At 52.7% G+C, this 19,879-nt stretch overlaps 1 protein-coding gene across 2 annotated transcripts in view; it reads right to left on the bottom strand.

Moving 5' to 3' along the window:
* Positions 1-19,505, bottom strand: part of GPI (glucose-6-phosphate isomerase) — a 31,683-nt gene extending 12,178 nt beyond the window's left edge. Inside the window, exons 1-11 of one of the 2 annotated variants that reach the window (XM_065925781.1) lie at positions 19,275-19,505; positions 18,893-18,958; positions 17,414-17,560; positions 16,354-16,444; positions 15,947-16,015; positions 14,406-14,525; positions 8,148-8,231; positions 7,874-8,020; positions 7,054-7,125; positions 6,549-6,593; positions 4,779-4,832 (exon numbers count right to left, since the gene is read on the bottom strand). In XM_065925781.1, coding sequence (XP_065781853.1) covers positions 4,779-4,832; positions 6,549-6,593; positions 7,054-7,125; positions 7,874-8,020; positions 8,148-8,231; positions 14,406-14,525; positions 15,947-16,015; positions 16,354-16,444; positions 17,414-17,535 — 804 coding nt within the window. In that variant the 5' untranslated portion in view covers positions 17,536-17,560; positions 18,893-18,958; positions 19,275-19,505. The remainder of the gene's footprint in view (positions 1-4,778; positions 4,833-6,548; positions 6,594-7,053; positions 7,126-7,873; positions 8,021-8,147; positions 8,232-14,405; positions 14,526-15,946; positions 16,016-16,353; positions 16,445-17,413; positions 17,561-18,892; positions 18,959-19,274) is intronic. The other variant, XM_065925782.1, reaches the window with a different exon arrangement.
* Positions 19,506-19,879: the final 374 nt, after the last annotated feature.

The raw sequence follows: 19,879 nt of genomic DNA, 5'->3' as shown, positions 1-19,879 counted from the left end.
GGCCTTGCCTCTACCGACATGTGCATGAGCCTGCAGCTGGTACCTGGGCCTGCAGTTGGACAGCCTTGCCTCTACCGACCTGTGCATGAGCCTGCAGCTGGTTCCTGAGCCTGCAGCTGGACAGCCTTGCCTCTACCGACCTGTGCGTGAGCCTGCAGCTGGGCGGCCTTGCCTCTACCGACCTGTGCGTCTGCAGCTGGTTCCTGGGCCTGGAGCTGGGCGGCCTTGCCTCTACCGACCTGTGCATGAGCCTGCAGCTGGGCGGCCTTGCCTCTACAGACCTGTGCATGAGCCGGCAGTTGGCTCCTAAGCCTGCAGCTGGATGGCCTTGCCTCTACCGACCTGTGCGTGAGCCTGCAGCTGGGCGGCCTTGCCTCTACCGACCTGTGCGTGAATCTGCAGCTGGGCGGCCTTGCCTCTACCGACCTGTGCGTGAGCCTGCAGCTGGTTCCTGGGCCTGGAGCTGGGCGGCCTTGCCTCTACCGACCTGTGCGTGAGCCTGCAGCTGGACGGCCTTGCCTCTACCGACCTGTGCGTGAGCCTGCAGCTGGGCGGCCTTGCCTCTACCGACCTGTGCGTGAGCCTGCAGCTGGGCGGCCTTGCCTCTACCGACCTGTGCGTGAGCCTGCAGCTGGGCGGCCTTGCCTCTACCGACCTGTGCGTGAGCCTGCAGCTGGGCGGCCTTGCCTCTACCGACCTGTGCGTGAGCCTGCAGCTGGTTCCTGGGCCTGGAGCTGGGTGGCCTTGCCTCTACTGACCTGTGCGTGAGCCTGCAGCTGGACGGCCTTGCCTCTACCGACCTGTGCGTGAGCCTGCAGCTGGGCGGCCTTGCCTCTACCGACCTGTGCGTGAGCCTGCAGCTGGGCGGCCTTGCCTCTACCGACCTGTGCGTGAGCCTGCAGCTGGGCGGCCTTGCCTCTACCGACCTGTGCGTGAGCCTGCAGCTGGTTCCTGGGCCTGGAGCTGGGTGGCCTTGCCTCTACTGACCTGTGCGTGAGCCTGCAGCTGGACGGCCTTGCCTCTACCGACCTGTGCGTGAGCCTGCAGCTGGGCGGCCTTGCCTCTACCGACCTGTGCGTGAGCCTGCAGCTGGGCGGCCTTGCCTCTACCGACCTGGGCGTGACCCTGGGTCTTTCAACTGCACACGGTGAGCCACCTCCGGCTGCCCGTGCTTGTTCCTGGCTCCTGAGGCTGCCCCTGGCAGGCTAGCTCTGTCCCAGTTCAGCTCGCCAGAGGTCATCTAAGACATTTGGTTCTTTCCTGGACTCACCTGTGACTTTTGAGATTTCACTGGACAGACCCAGTTTCCTGAACTTGTTCCACAGACTTACCTGACAAACTCTACTCACTTGTGCTTAACTCACCCTGTGAGACACAAGAATAAAACCTGTCCCCTATGCAGACTCCATAGATCTTACCTGAGAAACTCAATTCCACATACCTGCACCTGGGCACAACTCACCATCATAAGACATCTGCCAAGAAGCAGTTCTACCTACCTATCTTGACCTTACCTGGGAGATCCAGCTCCTGAGATCTCACCTGAGACACCTCCCTCTATCCACCTGTCTTCACATGATGGTCTCAGAGATCATCTAAGAAACCCAGTTCTTTCTAGATAAACCTAACTGGCTCCTCAGGCCTCACTTGACAGATCTACCTGCTTGTTCCTGACCTCAACTGTGGGACAGAAATTAATGAACCCAAACGTGGCTTTCCAACCTACTTCCAGCTTGCCTCTGGCTTAGAAACTTAACCTGAAAAACTCAATCTACCTGCACTGAACCTCAGTTCCTCAGATTCAGAATACAAACCAGGGACTGACCTCAACAGCTCAGACCTCACCTGTTCAGGAACCAGGAGTACAAGCCTGTCTCTCGCCTCACCTCCAACCTTACCTGACATACCTGCTCTGCACACCTGAGACATAGAATTCCCAAACCTTCCAGATGGATGGATGCAGTGCTCCATCTCTTTGCCTGACTCCAGTTTTTCAATCTTTTCCCAGGGACCCCTGGGCCACTGCCCTGAGATCACCAGAACTGCTCGGACAACTGAGGACACAGTTCTGACCTGGACCCAATCGTGGATTTCTAAGCCCACTTGTCAGACTCAGCTCTGTCTCTAACTATCTTTGGCTCCAGTGTCCTTATCTAACCAACCCACTTCTGCCCAGATGTTGTCTAATTTCAGTTCCTCGGGTCTCCCCAAGACACTGAGTTACACACACCTAGTCTGAGTCTAGTTTCTGAGACCTCAAACAGATGTGGCTTTACAGATGACCCCTAGCAGACCCTGCTGTACAAACCTAACCTGAACAGACTCTTCCCGAAGACCTGACAGATTCCTGGCTGCTTGCCGTGGCCTGAGGGAAACCTGATGAGAGTCAACTTGTGCCAAACGGGGTCTGAGTGACTTGTGCCTCTGACATTTCTAGAGACTTTTGTCTACCGTGAGCCTCCCACACCACATCTTAGTGACGCAGCTCCTCAGCAGTTCACCTGTCTGTCTTCACATGCCCTGACTCCCCAGTCCTTACCTTTGATAACCAGGTACATTCCTACCACTTCCTCATCTGGGCACCTCAAACCCTACCCCAGCCAGACCCCAATACCACTGACACGTCCTAGGCTGGTCATGGAACCCAAGAGGCCTCAACAGCACCCTGACCTCTGCCTGTTTCACTGGGTCTGGATGCTGAGAACCCAGAGGCTGAACTGGCTCAGGGGACTTTCCTGTTTGTCTCATCTGAGTTCTAATAGCCGCGCTTGAGTGATCAGTCATCCAATACCTGAGGCTCCCTCTTCAGAGCCAGCCAGAGAGATCCCACTGTATACACCCATCCTGAACTCACAGATCCAGGTCTAAGTACCTGTCCATAATTTTGGCTCCTCAAATGCCACTCCACAGAATAAACATCTGAATTCTTCTAGAATCTCCCCTGTACCTTTACCCATCCTGGGGTTGCCTCTTCAGACATCACCTGCACCTGTCCTGGCTCCTCTTCAGACATCACCTGCACCTGTCCTGGCTCCTCTTCAGACATCACCTGGACCTGGCCTGGCTCCTCTTCAGAGATCATCAGCCAAAATGAGTTCCCCAATGTGTGCTGACTCTGGCTGAGCCCTGACAGACCCCCCAGTACCACCTCACCTCTGCCTAAGCCCGATACACAAGGATGCCCCATGGACCCTGGACCGTGGCTGCGCCCTCTGGACACAGATGAGCCGGCCTCACCACTTACACATGCCTACACCAGACTGAACTCTTCCAATCTTACCTCAGAGCCAGCACAATATCCCTGTATCTATTCTGATGGTTCTCTCTCACCTGAGAGACCCTAGGTCCAGAAACTTCACCTTTCCCTGGCTCCTCAGATGTCACCTTCTCAATGCAGCAATATACAAGCAGGTCCCTCCAGGTATGTCTGGCCTGGCCCCAGAGGCCTCCACTGTGCCCACTCCAGGCACTTGGGCCTCACTAGCCAGTCCCAGCTCCATGTTCCTGTGTTCCTAGGCCTTACCTAGAAGACCCAGGTCTCTGTTTAAGCCACACTTCATCTCTTCAGGCTGGGTGGTTACAGGCAGTGAAAACTCAGGCTGGGACACAGCCCCGCTCTGCCGGGTTCCTTGGCTCACGGGAGCCCCCACACAGCCCTGACCACCACCTGCTCAGGCAAGATCCCAGGGAGGAGGAGGATGGTGCCCCCTTCCTGTATCAGGCATGCATGCATTTGTTAGCAGCTGCACAGTCTCTCTCGACCAGGGGTCCTCATCTGAGCCACGCGACGCAGACAAGGATCTGAGTGACTCTTCTCAATTCTTCCAAGGATAGTACACAACTAGTCCCATTCTGGAAAGAAGTTAACTCATTACACACAAGAGACGCCTTAGGGTACGAGGGCTTAATTCTCTCCCAGACTCCAAGGCCTTTACAGCTTTCAAAGGAGGTTACATCTTCAGATGCTGCCACTCAGCTGAGAGCTTGTGGTATAAAGGCTTGGAATCGGCCCCAGGGGGAAATCCCTCGATTAGAGGACGCTCTCTTAGCTACACCTGCCAAGGTCATGTGTTAGAGCCACACCCACTGCACCCACACCACTCCCTGCACTGCATCCCTGCATCCCAAGCCTGCCTGCATTCTGCGGCCAGAGCCCTTCCTACACCACGGCTGCACTCAGGCCAGCCGCAGGGACAACTCTGGCTCGCTGCTTGGCACCCACGGTGGCTCCAGCAGAGATGAGCCTGTGGGACCACCCGTGGCTAGAGCTCTGCCCACAGCTCTGCCCCCCAGCGGTGCTGGCTCTGCAAGCTGCCCAGCGGGGCCCCACCTGGCCCCAGGCCTGGCACCTCCTCTCCGCCACCTCCAACTGCCCCTGCAGCTCCTTTCCAAGCCTGCCCAGTCACACTCCTGCCTTGCCCTGCCCCTTGGCCTTTACAGCCTGCGGCTGTGGTTTAGAAAAAGGTCATCACTGAGAATAACTCACAACCTCAGCTCCCCAAGGGGGATGGGGTGGCTCCGGTTACCCCACTGTGGGTGCTACTGCAGGCACCCAAGGGAGTGCCACCCTGGCCCTGAAAGCCCCCCCTGGTGGGAGGGGGGCCATATCCTGACTGAGCGAAGCTGCTCCTACTCCCTGAGGACCTCCTGGCCTGTCCCATACCCAGGCATACAGCAGGTGCTCAATAAACACTGACCTGACTCCATGGGCCCCTCATCTATGGCTTGACTTAGCAAAGGACATAATTCACCCGCCACAGGCAGGTGCCTTTACTTACATCCCAGAACTCGAACATGTTTTGAGGATCAATTCCAAACTCCTTCACTTTGGCCTAAAAGGGGAAAAAGGGAGAGAGAAGGAAGAAGCCAGGATTAGGGGCTGCACAAGAACCAGAGCTGCAGGCATGAGGAGTCATGCTGTCTAAGCTTCAGGAGCAACACACCTTCCACAGAGCCCCCACTGGGGCGGGGCTGGAGCCGCCTGTGAGCCCAGGGCAGCACCAGGAGACGCCCACCCCAGAGTCAGATGTCCGGCCAGCTCACACCCAGCACACCGGTGGCCTGGTACTGGCCAAGCCCTCCTGCTGAAGGGGAGCTGCACACTCACTGTGAGGACCTGGCCCCTACACTGCTCTGCAGGAGCCACCGCCCAGACCCAATCCCCAGGACATCTGGGAAACCGAGTCCCGGGCTGGAACCCGAGCACAGGCAGGGGCCACCTCCCAGCCAGGGAACAGACAACCTGGACACCTGCCCAGCCCGTCTGATAACGGGTTGGTGACTACACCCCAGGAAGCCTTCAGGGGCTGACCAATCTTATTCTGTCCTCTACACAGACAGGGCCAGCAGCCCCCTCCCCAGACCCCACAGCAGACGCCCTCCTCTCCAGCTCTACCTGCAGGCGGCGGACAGCTGTGCTCTGGTTGGCCAGCCCTAAGATGTCCTGCTGTCTCCTCACAGGCAGCTCAGCACAGAGGCATGGGTGGGGGTGGCATGGAAGGAGTGGGAGTCCAGAGAACCTGGGTGTGGTTCCAGCTCAGACCGCCCAACAAAAGACCCACCACACAGCCAGTGTTCAACTAGGTTTGCCCTCCTTTTGATTCCTGGAGCAAAGCCCCAACTCCCACTGGCCTGCCCCCAACCCCACCTTGCACAACCTGGGGCCAGGAGGAGCTGGCACATGGGTAACCACGTTCTAATCCTTACATCACTGACTCATGCACGCACTGGGCAAACTCACATCCCTTCACTGGGCTTAAAAGACTCTTGAGAGTCCCTTGGACTGCAAGGAGATCCAACCAGTCCATCCTAAAGGAGATCAGTCCTGGGTGTTCATTGCAAGGACTGATGCTGAAGCTGAAACTCCAATACTTTGGCCACCTCATGCGAAGAGTTGACTCATTGGAAAAGACCCTGATGCTGGGAGAGATTGGGAGCAGGAGGAGAAGGGGACGACAGAGGATGAGATGGCTGGATGGCATCACCGACTCGATGGACATGAGTCTGAGTAAACTCCAGGAGTTGGTGATGGACAGGGAGGCCTGGCGTGCTGCGATTCATGGGATCGCAAAGAGTCGGACACGACTGAGCGACTGAACTGAACTGGACTAAATATCCTTATGTGAGAAATAAGCCTGGCGTGCTACAGTCCATGGGGTCACAAGAGTCGGCCATGACTTGGTGACTGAACAACCACCCCACCCATACCTGGCACATCTTGTCTGGGGGGGAGGCCAGTGGCAGAGGCCAAGGGAGGTCACACGTGTGGAATGTTGTGGTTATCAGTCAGGTCCCGGGAAACGGGTGGGGTTAATGTGATCCCACTGACTGCAAGTCCCTCATGGAGCAGCAGCAGTTCGTCTGCCTGTAGAAGTACCAAGTATGGCTTGCAACTCACATCCCACATAGGCAACCAATCCTTCTTGACTGAGCCAAGATCCCTGACGCTGTCAGCACATGTCAGCTCATGTACTTGGAAAGGCCATGACCCTGACCTGGCCAGGGCCCCAACCCAGGGTGGTGGTACAGGAACCCCTGTGGGCACTTACAGTGTTGGTGGACAGGGCAACAAAGTGTTTCGCGACTGCAGAAGGCTGCAAGAGATAAGCCAAGTTAGACCACACTCGCCCTGGGGACCGCCCCCAGTGACAGTGACCCTCCTGCCTCTGGAGAGACCCAGGCCCTGCATGGGGCCCACCGCCCCCAGTTCTCGGTTCTGAGGCTGCTGGAGGATGCCCAAATCAAGGTAGAGTGGGCAGAGCGGTCAGAGGCGGGCTGGCCCATCCTACCTCACAGGCACACGAGGCCCAGGGTGCCTCCCCTGTCAACTTGGCAGGGCCAGGGGTAGAGAGGCTCCGCAGGGCCAGTAGCCTTAAAGAAAGGGCCATTAGCCGTTAGAGCAGGGTCTGCAACTGGAGCCTGTCTGGGCTGGCAAAGCTGAGTATCTTAATCAGAAAGGCTGCCTCCTGCTGCCAACTTCAGGGGAAACCGGCTACAGGGCTGGGCAGACCCACTCTGTCCTCCCCGGCCTGCCCACTGCCCACGAGCACTCACGTCCTTGGCCGACAGCAGAAACCACTCCTTCGCCGTCTCTGCGTTCGTGATGGTCTCCTGGGTGGTAAAGGTCTGCAGACAGAGAGTATAGCAGTTGGTTCCCAGCTGATATGGCCCTGAGCCAGAGCTCAGCAGCAAAGGCCACATGTATGCCCAGTTATCACAAGGAGCAGTGCATGCGGGTCAGTGAGTTACTCCGCATCACCTCCACCCACATGTCCACAAAGCCCCGATCGGTGTGTCTCTTGGGCAGAGACCTGGAAGCAGCAGTGTCATCCTGTGATTCCAGAACTTCACAGAGGAACCACAGGTCAAAGGTTAGAACATCCGCCAGGAGAGCTGCTGTGGCCTGGGGCTCCTTCAGCCCAGACTTGGCTGTATCTCAAAACCCAGGTGGAATTAATTCTTAATATTTAACGTGTACGGATATGAGTAAGCAGAGTGTAAATGACAAAAAAGCAAAATGCTTACGTCATCTGGGCCTGGCTCTGGGATGAGAAAGGAGCAGACGTTAGGGACAAATCTCTGACAGAGACAGAAATGGTCCTGGGCTGAGCAGATTCAGCCAAGTGAGCGGGTGTTGCCTCAGACGGAGGCACACGTGGAGCAGTGTGGCTTTCATCGGGTGAACTGTGTTGGCCACCAGGTAAGGAACGGTCTGAGGGTACCTGTACCCACCCGAGCCACAGAGCACAACTCATTCAGAGCAGGCGGGAGGGTCCAGTGTGCAGGGCGGCGGCAAAGCACCCACTCCCCCACACCGCTGCTCCCACCCCAACGCACACAGGGCTGGGAGACAGGCCGGGGCTGAAGCCCGTACCTTGGAGGCAATGATAAAGAGAGAGGACTCAGGGTTCAGGGAGGCCAGCGTTTTGGCAATGTGAGTCCCGTCAATGTTGGAGACAAACCAGACCCGGGGACCTTCTGCAGAGTACGGCTTGAGGGCTTCAGTCACCATGAGGGGTCCCTGTGGGGAGATGGAGCGTCAGAAAACAAGATTCCCCAAGTGGCGAGAACAGCCAGGTCCTATCTCTGGGGAAACTCAGGCCCTGGATGGGACCCCCTCCTCTACCCCAAGTCAGCCCGCTCCTTACCAGGTCAGAGCCACCAATGCCGATGTTGATGACGTCCGTGATGGCCTTGCCTGAGTACCCTTTCCATTCACCGCTCCGGACACGCTGGCACAGAGCAGGGAGATGTCATCAGCCCAAACCCCTGAGTATAAACTGCTGTTCAAAAGCATCATTACTTCTGTATCCTTACACTTTAGTTCCAACTTCCCGGCCCTCAGAGAGGCCTACTGAGACTACAGGGTCACATTCCTGTCACTCAGGCAGGGACTAGACCCTCATCATCAACTACACCCTCGTCCATCATGAGTAAGGGTGGAAGGGAGAGGCGATATCCCCATCTCATAACCAGCAACATTAGCAGAATTAGCAAAACAAGAATGAACTTTCACTAGAACCTAACATGACAGAGGCCAAGAGATGTGAAACACCAACTACTGTGACCAGTCTATGCCAGGGACAGGAATGACAGACAGGAAGCCAACCTCCATGTGCTCTGAGGGCGTCTTGCCTCCTCAGCCACACTACTCTAGAGGCACAGGTGCAGAGTGAGCCCCCATGGAGTACAGGGCTATGAACCAACCGGAATACTGCAGAAGTGGTGGAGCAGGACTTCAGAAGCCGGGTCATGAAAGACCATGCAGCTTCTGCCTCGCTCTCTTAGATCGCTCGCTGTGGGGAAACCATGTACGATGTTATAAGAAGACTCAGTTGTGTGAAGAAGCCATTGTAGTGAGGAATGGCAGCCTTCTTCCAACAGCCAGAGCCAACTCACCACCCATGAGTAGGAACCACCTTGGAAGAGAATCCTCCAGAACCCTTCAGATAACTGCAGCCCTGGCCAACATCTTGAGTACAACCTCAAGAGAGACGCCCCCCTAAACCAAGACCAACCAGTTAAGCTTGAATTTCTGACCTACAGACACTGTGTGTGCATGAGTGCGTGCAAAGTTACTTCAGTCGTGTGAGACTCTTTGTGACCCTATGGACTGTAGCCCACCAGGCTCCTCTGTCCATGGGATTCTCTAGGCAAGAATACTGGAGTGGGTTGCCGTGCCCTCCTCCAGGGGATCTTCCCAGTGCAGGGATCCAACCCATGGCTCTTACGTCTCTTACCCTGGCAGACGGGTTCTTTACCACTAGCACTACCTGGGAAGTCTCCATAGAAACTTCAAGACGGTAAATATTTACTGTTATTTTAAATCAGTTTTGGTGCAATCTGTTATATAACAAATAACTAGTGCAGATGCTGGCACTAGAAGTAGGGTATTACCATAAGAAAAATTTAGAAATATGGGTAAAAGCTAAAAGAGCCCTCAGGAGAGTTAATAAAAGCCTGGAAGAGACTGTTAGCAGAGGTTTAAAAGTTCTCCAGGGGGTTGCTGATGTAGATTTAAAGAAATACGAGCAAAACATTATTGGGAATTGCAACAAAGAAAATCCTTGTTATATAGTCAAAGAAAACTTAATAACATGCATGCATGTTAATAATGCTGCCTGCATTAATCAGGGGAGGGTGAAGTAGGGCTTCCCTGGTAGTCCAGTAGTTAAGAATCTGCCTGCCAATGCAGGCGACACTGGGTTCAATCCTTGGTCAGGGAGGATTCCACACGCCGTGCGGTAACTAAGCCTGTATGCCACAACTACTAAGCCCAAGCACCTAGAGCCCGTGCTCCACAACACGATAGCCTCCCTTCACTGCAACCAGAGAAAACTCACATTGATCTATTATTATCTATTATGATCTGGATGACCTAGCTACAGAGTTTTCAGGCTGTTATAAACTGCCTGGTTTCTTAGTGCTTACAGTAAAATGCAAGCAGAGAGAAATAAACTTAAGAACTTTTAAACAAAAAGAAGCCAGGAACTGTAGGATCTGAAAATTCCCAGCCTCTCCAGGCAGTAATTGATTCTGAAATTAAGAGATGGATGTGGCAAAGATCACATCCAAGGTACTGTAACAAAAACTTCAAAAGGTAAAACAGATTGTGTAGCTGTAAAACTTTTTGTTAAGACCTCAGAGAGAAGTAAGGTGGTAACAGAGAATATCTTAGCTGAAGATAAGGCTTCCAAAAACTTTGCTGTCCAGTGGTTAGGACTTGGCGTTTTCACTGCCAGGGCCTGGGCTCAATCCCTGGTCAGGGAACTAAGATCCCACAAGCTGTGTGGCACGCTAATTATATTTTTAAAAGCCCACGTTTCTTTTAAATTTTTTTTTTTAGCCACACTGCATGGCATGCAGGATCTTAGTTCCCCAAGTGGGGATCGAACTTGTGCCCCCTGCAGTGGAAGTGTGGAGTCTTAACCACTGGACCACCAAGGAAGTCCCCCTCAAAACCCACATCTCTATAGGCAGTGAGCAGACTGAAAAAACCAGGCAGTTACAAACACAAACTACCTTTCATGTAAAAAAGATAACTAAGAGCAAAGCCAAAAGCTTTGAGGAATGACGCCTACACCTTGAGTCCTAATCAAGCATCTGGTGAATTTCAGAACTGCTCTGGACCCAGTGCTCTGTGACAACCTGGAGGGATGGGGTGGAGAGGGAGGTGGGTGGGGGGTTCAAGAGGGAAGGGACCCATGTATGCCTATGGTTGATTCATGATGATATATGGCAGAGGCTATCACAAAATTGAAAAGTAATTATTTTCCAATTAAATAAAAAAGAACTGCTTTGGATCAACGATTCCTGTGTGCCTCCCACTTTCCTCCATTTTTGCAAGGGAATTATCCTATATAGGTATCCTATGCCTATCTCACCACTGTATGTTGAGTGTGTGTGAGGAAAATAATCTATTTAATTCACATATCTTCAGATCAAAAGGAATTGCATTTGAGTTATGTTAAAAAAAATACAGATATATCTGAACCTAATTTAGATTATGAAGTTCTTGACTTCTAACTGATACTGTAATCTGATATGGCATTAAAAGAAAGAGAATGAGGTGTTTTGCATGTGGAAGGAACAGGATGAATTACTAGGAGCCAGAAGGCAGACTACGATAACCAACATCCAAGATGGTTCCCAGAGATCCTCACCTCCTGGCACTGCATTCATCATCTTGTGCAGTCCCTTCCCACTTTGATCAGAGTTCACCTGTACAACCAACAGGGTATTACAGAAAAGAAAGAGTAACTTCTAATGCTAGCTCAAGGAAATAAAAGGCCTTGAGGCACTCTGCCTTGTTTTCTGTTGGATCAATCACTCTGGGAAAAATCAGCTACCTTGTCATGTCATTGTTGTACAGTCGCTAAGTTGTTGTTTAATCTGACTTTTTTGATCCTATGGACTGCAGCCTGCCAGGCTCCTGTGTTCATGGGATTTCCCAGGCAAGACTAATGGAGTGGGTTTCTTGCGAAGACCACTGGAGTAGATTTCAGATGCCATTTTCTCCTCCAGGGGATCTTCCTGACCCAGGATTGAACCCATGTCTTCTGCATTAGCAGATGGATTCTTTACCACTGAGCCAACAGGGACGGCCCATACCTTACTTCATGCATTTCAACCTTACTTTCACACTTTCTTCCCAAAGCAGCTGCTTTCCATACATCCATGTTGGGATGAAATGGGGCTTAAAGCCCATCAAGAAACAACTACATGGTATGTGTAAATAAAATACAGATACTTTTCAAGAATACTTTTGGAGACAAGAACACTGATCAAAAGCCCCTAGAAGTATGAAACTATACTAACAGGCTTATGAAATAACACTGTGGAGTTTTTTTTTTTTACTCATAGAACTTTCATGGTCCTTTTTCCTTTTAAACTTTTTATTATAGAAAAACAATGTTAAATTTCAGAAGGGAACAGAAATACTTATGGACCTGCTAATATCTATACATTACATCCTGTTTGGTTTTTTTTAAGCTATCTGTAAAAGATACTACTATATTCACCTTTCAGAGGTTTCTAAAAAGTGTGCAAGCAGCCAGAGTGTAACCATGCAAATATTCAATATAATGAGGACACTCAAATAGCCTGTGGAGAGGTTCACAAGATGAGGAACTAAAGCATCCCAAAAGTTAGCACCAACTGCTGGTGAAACATCTTGGGAAAAGGTCTTCCAGCCCCCATCAAACCTTCAGATGAATGTGACCTTGGGCCAACACCTTGACTACAACCTTATAAGACCGGAGCCAGAATCAATCAACCGAAATGTTGACTGTCGTTTTCAGCTGCTAAATTCTTAAGTATTTGTTACATACTGATAGGAAACTAATATACATGGATTTCCCAAAACCAGTAAGACGTGGTAACTTTATTTCTTTTAGATAATAATCAACTGCCATGAGCCCTTTTCCATCAATACAGAAAGAAAAATAAATTACTCAGCTTTTCAACCCTCAATCTCATCATCAGTTTTGTCATAATAAAGCATCCAAGAGGGGAAACTGTGTATCTTTACTAGAACCACACATACCCTTTATTTGACCAGATGGTGTCTAACGAAACCCACCAGCTCTGTAACTTCCCTTTTTGACTTCACAGTATATCCCGAATAGAAGAGCAGGTCAACGGAGCTATAGATACCTAATTCCTAATGGTGCCCAGGACTACGGTATATGAACATATACCGATTTTACTGGTCAGTCCTCTGATAAATAAGGGCGGGCTGTTTTCAGGTTTTGCCATGGCAATCAAGGTCACGGTGAACATTCTCACCCAATCTTAGTGAACTTTTGAGAGCACAGCCCTGGGGAGTGTTCCTCACCAGGGAAATGCTGCTATTCAGCAGCTTTTTTGTACTATAAATACCCATCAGTCTGAGTCAGGTACTTCAGCAGCCAGCTGTAAGGGAGGGTTCTCCTGGAAACAGTTTCCCAGACAACCAGGGCCACACACTCTCCTCCTGGCATGCCTTTGCACACCAAGGCTGACCAAGCAGAGCACAAAGCTTCATACAGAGTACATCAGTTCTTGCGCTCACACCTGATAGCTGGAAACACCCTTTGTTGTTGTTGTTCAGTCACTAAATTGTGTCCCACTCTGTGACCCCACAGACTGCAGCACGCCAGGTTGCTGTCTTCCACTATCTCCTGGAGTTTGCTCAGATTCGTGTCCATTGAGTTGGTGATGCTATCTAGCCATCTCACCCTCTGCCGCCTCCTTCTCCTTTTGCCTTCACTATGACCCGTCTGACTTGGGTGGCCCTGCACGGCATGGCTCATTGCTTCAGTGAGTTACAAAAGCCTCTTGACCACGACAAAGCTGTGATCCATGAAGGGGGGGAAACGCCCTCCCCTCCACCCAAAGCCCATCAGCAGCACCATCCCCTGTGAAGAGACATTCTGGAATTCAGATTCCTATCAGGATCCCAAGACTTTCTCACCGTGTGAAGTCCTACTTGGCTGCCTTTGCCTCTAGGATGGATGCCCAGATCGCCTTCCGCTATTTCAGTTGGAAGATGGCTCTCACCCAAAGTAACCAGACTTTGACCAGCCACACGTGGTGGACACTGCTCCCAGGGAAAAGCTGACCAAAGCTTAGATTATCACTCCCAGAGCACGCATCATCCACACACGCAGACGTGCACAGGCCCACACAAACAGTCCAGCCCACAGACATCACCCTTGCACCACAGGCTTGAGGACACCCACGAACTCTTGCAGAACCATCCCTGGGGTAGATACTGAGGCAACGGCAATATATGTGGGGAACTCTCCAGCGGGTCTCTGAGGCAACCCCAACACCCACGGAGAAGGAGCACAGTTATGTGCATTAATGCTGCAGCAGGGACAAGCTGCATGTGTGTGTACACCTGTGGGTGCATGTGCTTCAAAGAAGAGACGGCAGACAAGCTAGTGCATGCACAAGAAACTTCTGCAAGATTTAACAGTAAATAAAGACTGCTCTGGAAATCTGGCAGGGGTGTGGTCAAGAAAATCCTAAATTTTCAATTGTATCTAGTTCTAGGCCAGGAAATAAAGATCTATGACTTAAGAGGTTACAAAAAGCAAGTATTTCCCCGACTATTCCATCCTCCAGAGGCCTCACTTTTCTTTTCAGATCTCTGCCCTGGCCAGACTGTCACTGTGAGCCTACAGGTGTTACAGTTCAGGAAGAAGGCTGCTCCATGGCTGCTAGTGGGTTCCCCGAGAACAGGGTTAGGGGAATCCGTGCCTTAGCAGAGCCCCCCATGGCCAGCAATCACACCCACTGCCCCCACCTCAGGTTATTGAGAGCTGGGGTCCTCTCCAAGGAGAGTGGAAGGGCAGCCCATCCAGACCCCTAGATTCCCAAATACAAGCACACACATGGCTACTGGGAAGTCCAGCCCATACCTGACAGAAAGACTTCATCTTCTCCAGGACTCTGTTGACCTCTGGCATCACATCCTTACCATCCACCAAAATGGGTGTGTTTGAGCGGTTCCGAAGAGCCACGTGCAGCACAGCCCGATCCTGGGGGCGAGAGTCAGCGTGTGAAGGCCCTCGGCCCACTGCAGCCACACACCCAGCTGCACCCAATGGACATTCAGGCCCTAAGGTCTTTAAGTGTTTGGACTCATACAGAGAACCCACTGTGTGTTCACAGAAGTAGGGACCGCCCCAGGATCCAGGAGAGGTGGGGACCAAGGCAAGTTCCCCTTGCTTTCTGTGCTGCAGATAGTCACAAGGGGAGAGAGACCAGAACGGGCCTAGGACAGGTCCCAGTGAGCCCCGGATGTTCAGGGCATGCAAGGTCAAGGAAAGCTGAATGGAGTGAGCGAAGGCAGGCTGGTGGCAACACAGGCCAGTGACAAGCAACAAGTGGCTACAGAGGACCAATGTTCATGAAGCCCAGTCTCATCTTCCTGGTAAAAAGTTCATGATTCTTGTTGGCACCTTTTGAAAAGTGTCCTGGCCCCTTGAAAGTGGAGCAAAGCAGGCAACTCAACCTTCCCTCACCAAGGGTTTCATCACACCCACCACCGGAAACCAAAACAGATCCTAAGTCTGTGATAGGCGCCAGGCAGCTGGCCTTATCAAGTTGAGAACAACAGTCCCATCGAGCTTCGGGCAGCACAGGCCTTAAAAGAAACACATCTGAGACTCTGGAGGAACAGGAAGGGATGATCTTAGGACTCCAACCCAGGGAGAGGCTCGCTAAGGTGGAGGGCTTCATGCCATACTACCCTCCACCCTGCCCAGCCTCACTTCTGAGCCATGTTCTGTAGACAATGAAATGACCCCTCCAGGAAGCCCTCCTTCATTGCAGCCTCCCTCAGACTGCCCAGCAGTGAAAGACAGGATGTGCTTGAATCCTGACTCTGCCACTTAAAGAGAATGAAATTAGATAAGTGACTTGATCTGAGTTTCAGGTTCCCCGTATGTAAAAGGAGACTAAGAACATTACGAGGATGACACTCTGAGTGCTCAGTGATTCTTATGCCTCCAAGGCTTCCACAGTGATTCAGGAACAGGGTGGCCCAGACCTGGCCCTGCCATAGCTTCCTGCTGACTCCGCCCAATGAGACTGATTTTGACAGGAGTCTGGTTTTCACTAATGAAACTTGCAGCAAGAACAGATCAGAGTTCATTTCTCTGACCATGTCTTGAGAAGACCTCTCCCTGCAGGCTTGAGAGCTGCTGTCCCCAGGCAGACACAGACGCCGGAAGCCATCCACGCTCACCAGACCTAGACTGCAGGCTTGGGGGAGACACACCCCAAACCCTGCAACTTGCTTGAGAAAACAGACCTTCAGGTCCCTTGTTAAGCAAAAGCATTGCCTAATAGGAGGAGTATGACACAAGGCGATGCTGCAAACAGCCAGATGCACCCCCAAAGGGAACCAAGAGGCTGTGGAGGGTGTGCAAAGACTGCTGTCCACTGACCAGCTCACCTCAGTGAAGTTGATCTTCTCACCAGTAAACATGCGCTCCCGGGCGGCCTCCACACCCCTGGACTTAGCCTGAGAAGAGAAGACATTGAGAGGCGGTCCCACCCACGATGGTCATCAAGAGTCCAACCCCCAAGCACAAGGCTTGGTGCAGCTCCCCATGGGACTGAGGGATGGCTGCAGCCCGCTGCTCTCCCCCACTGCCTGGGAAGGGTCTGCTCCGACATCCGGGCACTGGGTCCCCTGGGATGCCGGTCAGAACCTCAGCCAGGGGCAGGGGCACAGAGGCAGTGACTGAGATCCACTAAGAGAAGGAAGTAAAGATGCTCAGGGATCTGGGGGCGCCAGAAAGTCCTGCTCGCCTGCCACATCGTGGGTCACCGGTCAAGCCCTTCGAAGCAGAACATTACCAGGTCCACCAGCATCTGCATCACAGTCTCCGTCACCAGGTTCTTGGAGTAGTCCACCAGAATGTGCCCATGGTTGGTGTTGAGGTTCAAGCTGCAGAAAGATAGCAGAAGCTGCCCACCACACCCCAGACTGCTCCCCGACGAGATGCTTCCAGAAAAAACAACCTCCCCGTGCCAAATCCAAACAAGCCTCAGCTGGCCAGCACAGTGGTGTCTGTCACCGGCCCGCCCACCCAGCTGATGTGCAGCAGGAACAGCACAGTGCAAGATGCATACACTGGGTGAGGGGCCCTTCCTCCGCGAAAACAGCTGGGGGATGGGGAGACAGCTGGGAGCGCTGCCACCGCCTTGGCCAGGGAGTGACCATTCTGGCCCAGGGCTCCTGAGACCCAACCTACTCAGGGAAGAAGGCCCCGGAGGTCAGGGCTGGCCATCAGGGACCTCAAATCTGGCGCCACAGATCTCCCCTGCCCAATACCTGCACCAATGGGTTGGCCATTCCCAACCCCCAAGATTTCCTCTTTTACCTCTCGTTCACGGGTCTCCGGATCTAGCCTCCAGGGCAGGAATCACAGCCCCACCTCTCCAGCCTTCAACCGCGGCTCCCCGCAAATCCCGCGGGCCTGTCCCACCCTTGACCACACCCCGCGAATGGTCCATTCTAAGCCAGGACCGCATGAAGTAGGGAGCAGCCCTTCCGCGCCTGCTGCGTCAGCGAGGGCCTTTGCTCACAACCGCGGAAGGATGGACTGCTTCAGCCGGCCGGGACTGATGGGGGGGTAGGGGAGGGAAGAGAGATGTCCCCCTGGAGGAGAAGCGGGGAGGGGGGCACTCCTCCAGACGAAGCTGCCGGGGCCCTGAGACCTCCGGCGAGCACCCGGAAACCTGCTTCAAGGAGGCGTCAAGGACGAAGTGCGGCCTGGGCGGGCCCGGATCCATGGCCGCCCACCCCCGGGGGACCGCCGCCCCGCCCTCTAGGCCCCGGCCCTGCACCTCACGGCCCGCGAGCCGCATCCCGGTGCGGCACGTCCGCGCCCCCGTTCCCGTCCCGCGCACGCACCTGAAGCGGTTAAAGCGGTCCTTGTCCCCTTCGAAAAGGCGGCGCAAGTTGAGGTCAGAGCCGTGCTGCTCGTACCACGTCTTCAGTTTCTTGAACTGCGGGTTCTGGGTGAGCGCGGCCATGGCGTGAGTGGCTGGGAACACGAACCTGGGCGCCGAGTAGGAAGCGTGAAGAGCGGCGCACGGCCCTGGAGCGCAGCGAGCTTTATGGCGCAGGCGCCCGGCCCGGCCCGCCCCCGCCCCGCCCCGGCCCCGCCCCGGCCCCGCCCCGGCCCGCTCCTCCGTCCGCGCCCCGGGGGCAACCAAGCCCACAGCCGAGGATCGGGGCCTCAGCTCTTCTCTCCTTTCTAACTGGCAGCCACTTGGACTGCTGCTACTCTGCCAGCCTCTGCCTGGAATTGATTGGGGAACAGACGCCGAGCTTCTGCCTGCTTCATTAGTTTATTCGTTCATTCATTCATTCACTTGACACAACTCCCTCCAAAACCTTCTGTGTTACAGGTAGTGTTCCAGGTGTTCGGGACGCTTAGGTGACAAGTAAAATATATGGCTTATCAGATGCTGGTAAGTGCTACTGAGAAAAAGGAAATTGAAAAGGGTGCTGGGAATAGAAGATGCAATTCTGAATAGAATGGTCAAGGCAAAACTTCAGCAAAAGCCTGAAGAAGGTGAGAAAGCAAGCCACTTGGAAATCTGGAGGAGAAGTGTTCAGGCAAAGGGAAGAGGAGCTGCAAAATTCCTAAGGAAAGCACGCGGATATTTTAGCAACTGCAAGAGGCGAGTGTGGCAGGAACGGAGTGATAAGACGATGAGGTCAGAGAGAGAAGGAAAGCAAGACGTTTTTGAGTTTTATTCCCACAGAGATGGGAAACCGTTGAAAGGTTTAAACAAAGGGGGGACATACCAAAGAATCACACCAACAATTCAGTCGGCATGAAAGTAAGGACAACAGATAGGATGCTACAGCAAGAATGCAGACCAGGAATAAAGGTGTCAAGGTAGGAAGAGTTGGGCCTGGTGATCTATATATACGGAGTGAAGAATTAAGAGAAAGAAAAAGAACAGTCAATGATAACATCTGGTTTTTTACCCAAATTCCTGGAAAAAAATGGAATTGCCATTGCATCTTGGAGAAATGCCAGTTTTAGGGGGAAGATCATTACCTTGTTTTTGACAAGTTTTCAAAACCTATCAGACATCTAAGTGGAGGTGTTAGGTGTTCATGTCTGGAGAATGAGGAGGGATGGTTCAGACAAGAGGAAAAACTTGGGAGTCATGAGTGAATAGACAGCATTTGAAGTCATGAGCCTAGAGGAGAGTGTGGGTTAAGACAGAGTCAGTGTAGTCAGAGAGAAGAGGTCCAAGGACTGTGCACTCAAATTGAGCTTCTCCCATCGCCGAGTTCCCCCAGAAATGCCATCCATCCAGGAGTGTGCCATGGCCTGCTGCAGTCCTAGGCTTAGCTCTTCCTCTGACCTACCTCCCAGTACCATACTGTCACTGCCACTTCTGGCCTTTCTCTCTCTGCCCAGAATTATTTGAGTTCCTAAAGATATAGAAGGAAAAGAGAGAGGGGTCAGAGATTGAAGAGATGGTCACAGGACTTAGCAGGGAACAGTCCTGCCACATGGCCCTTATTCAAAGTTTTGGGTCATCTGTCAACTCTGAGGTTTAAATGGGCTTCCCACATCCAGCAGAACCCTGACAGTGCTGAACACCATCTGTTCCACTAGTTTCTGAGAAACCCTCCAATCACAGAGTTCCCATCCAAGCAGCTATCTGCACAGAACAGCACTCTCAACCCTCAATCCTGTGTTTCAGAACAGAACTCCAACAGGAAGGCCAGTCTCAGTAGCTATTACCTATAACATCCACTTGCTCTATGATTCCTTTGATGACTCTCGACAGTAGGAGCCACTGCCTCCCTTCTTCTCAAGCAGGCTCTTTTCAGTGATCACAGGAGACGTCTGTTTATCTGTTGTCTTGATCCAGAGCCACTACCTCTCACCCTTGGGTTTCTTCCTCTGCCTCCTTGACTGAATCAGAGATGAACATATGACTTAAGCCAGAGATGAACACATGACCTAAGTAGTCAGAGGTGAAAGTCACTCAGTCGTGTCCGGTTGTCTGCAACTCTGTGACTGTAGCCCGCCAGGGTTCTCTGTCCATGGAATTCTGCAGGCAAGAATACTGGAGTGGGTAGCCATTTCCTTCTCCAGGTGATCTGTTTAACCCAGGGATTGAACCTGGGTCTCCCACATTGCAGGCAGATTCTTTACCATCTGAGCCACCAGGGAAGCCCAAGACAGCCAAACAGGGACCCAAAGTCAGTAGGAAAAACTCAAGTTTTTTTGTAGTGTTAAGCTGCCTGTCAGAAAGAATAGACCATGAAGAGAACGACCTCCAGAGATGGCAGAGTGAATCCCATCACCCAAGTTCCTGGGACCAGGCCAACTCGGTCTGCAGC

This window comes from Muntiacus reevesi, chromosome 2 (assembly GCF_963930625.1).
Source record: "Muntiacus reevesi chromosome 2, mMunRee1.1, whole genome shotgun sequence".
NCBI lineage: Eukaryota > Metazoa > Chordata > Mammalia > Artiodactyla > Cervidae > Muntiacus > Muntiacus reevesi.
Note: the sequence above shows the minus strand (reverse complement) of the source record. Positions and strands in the feature narration are given on the sequence as shown.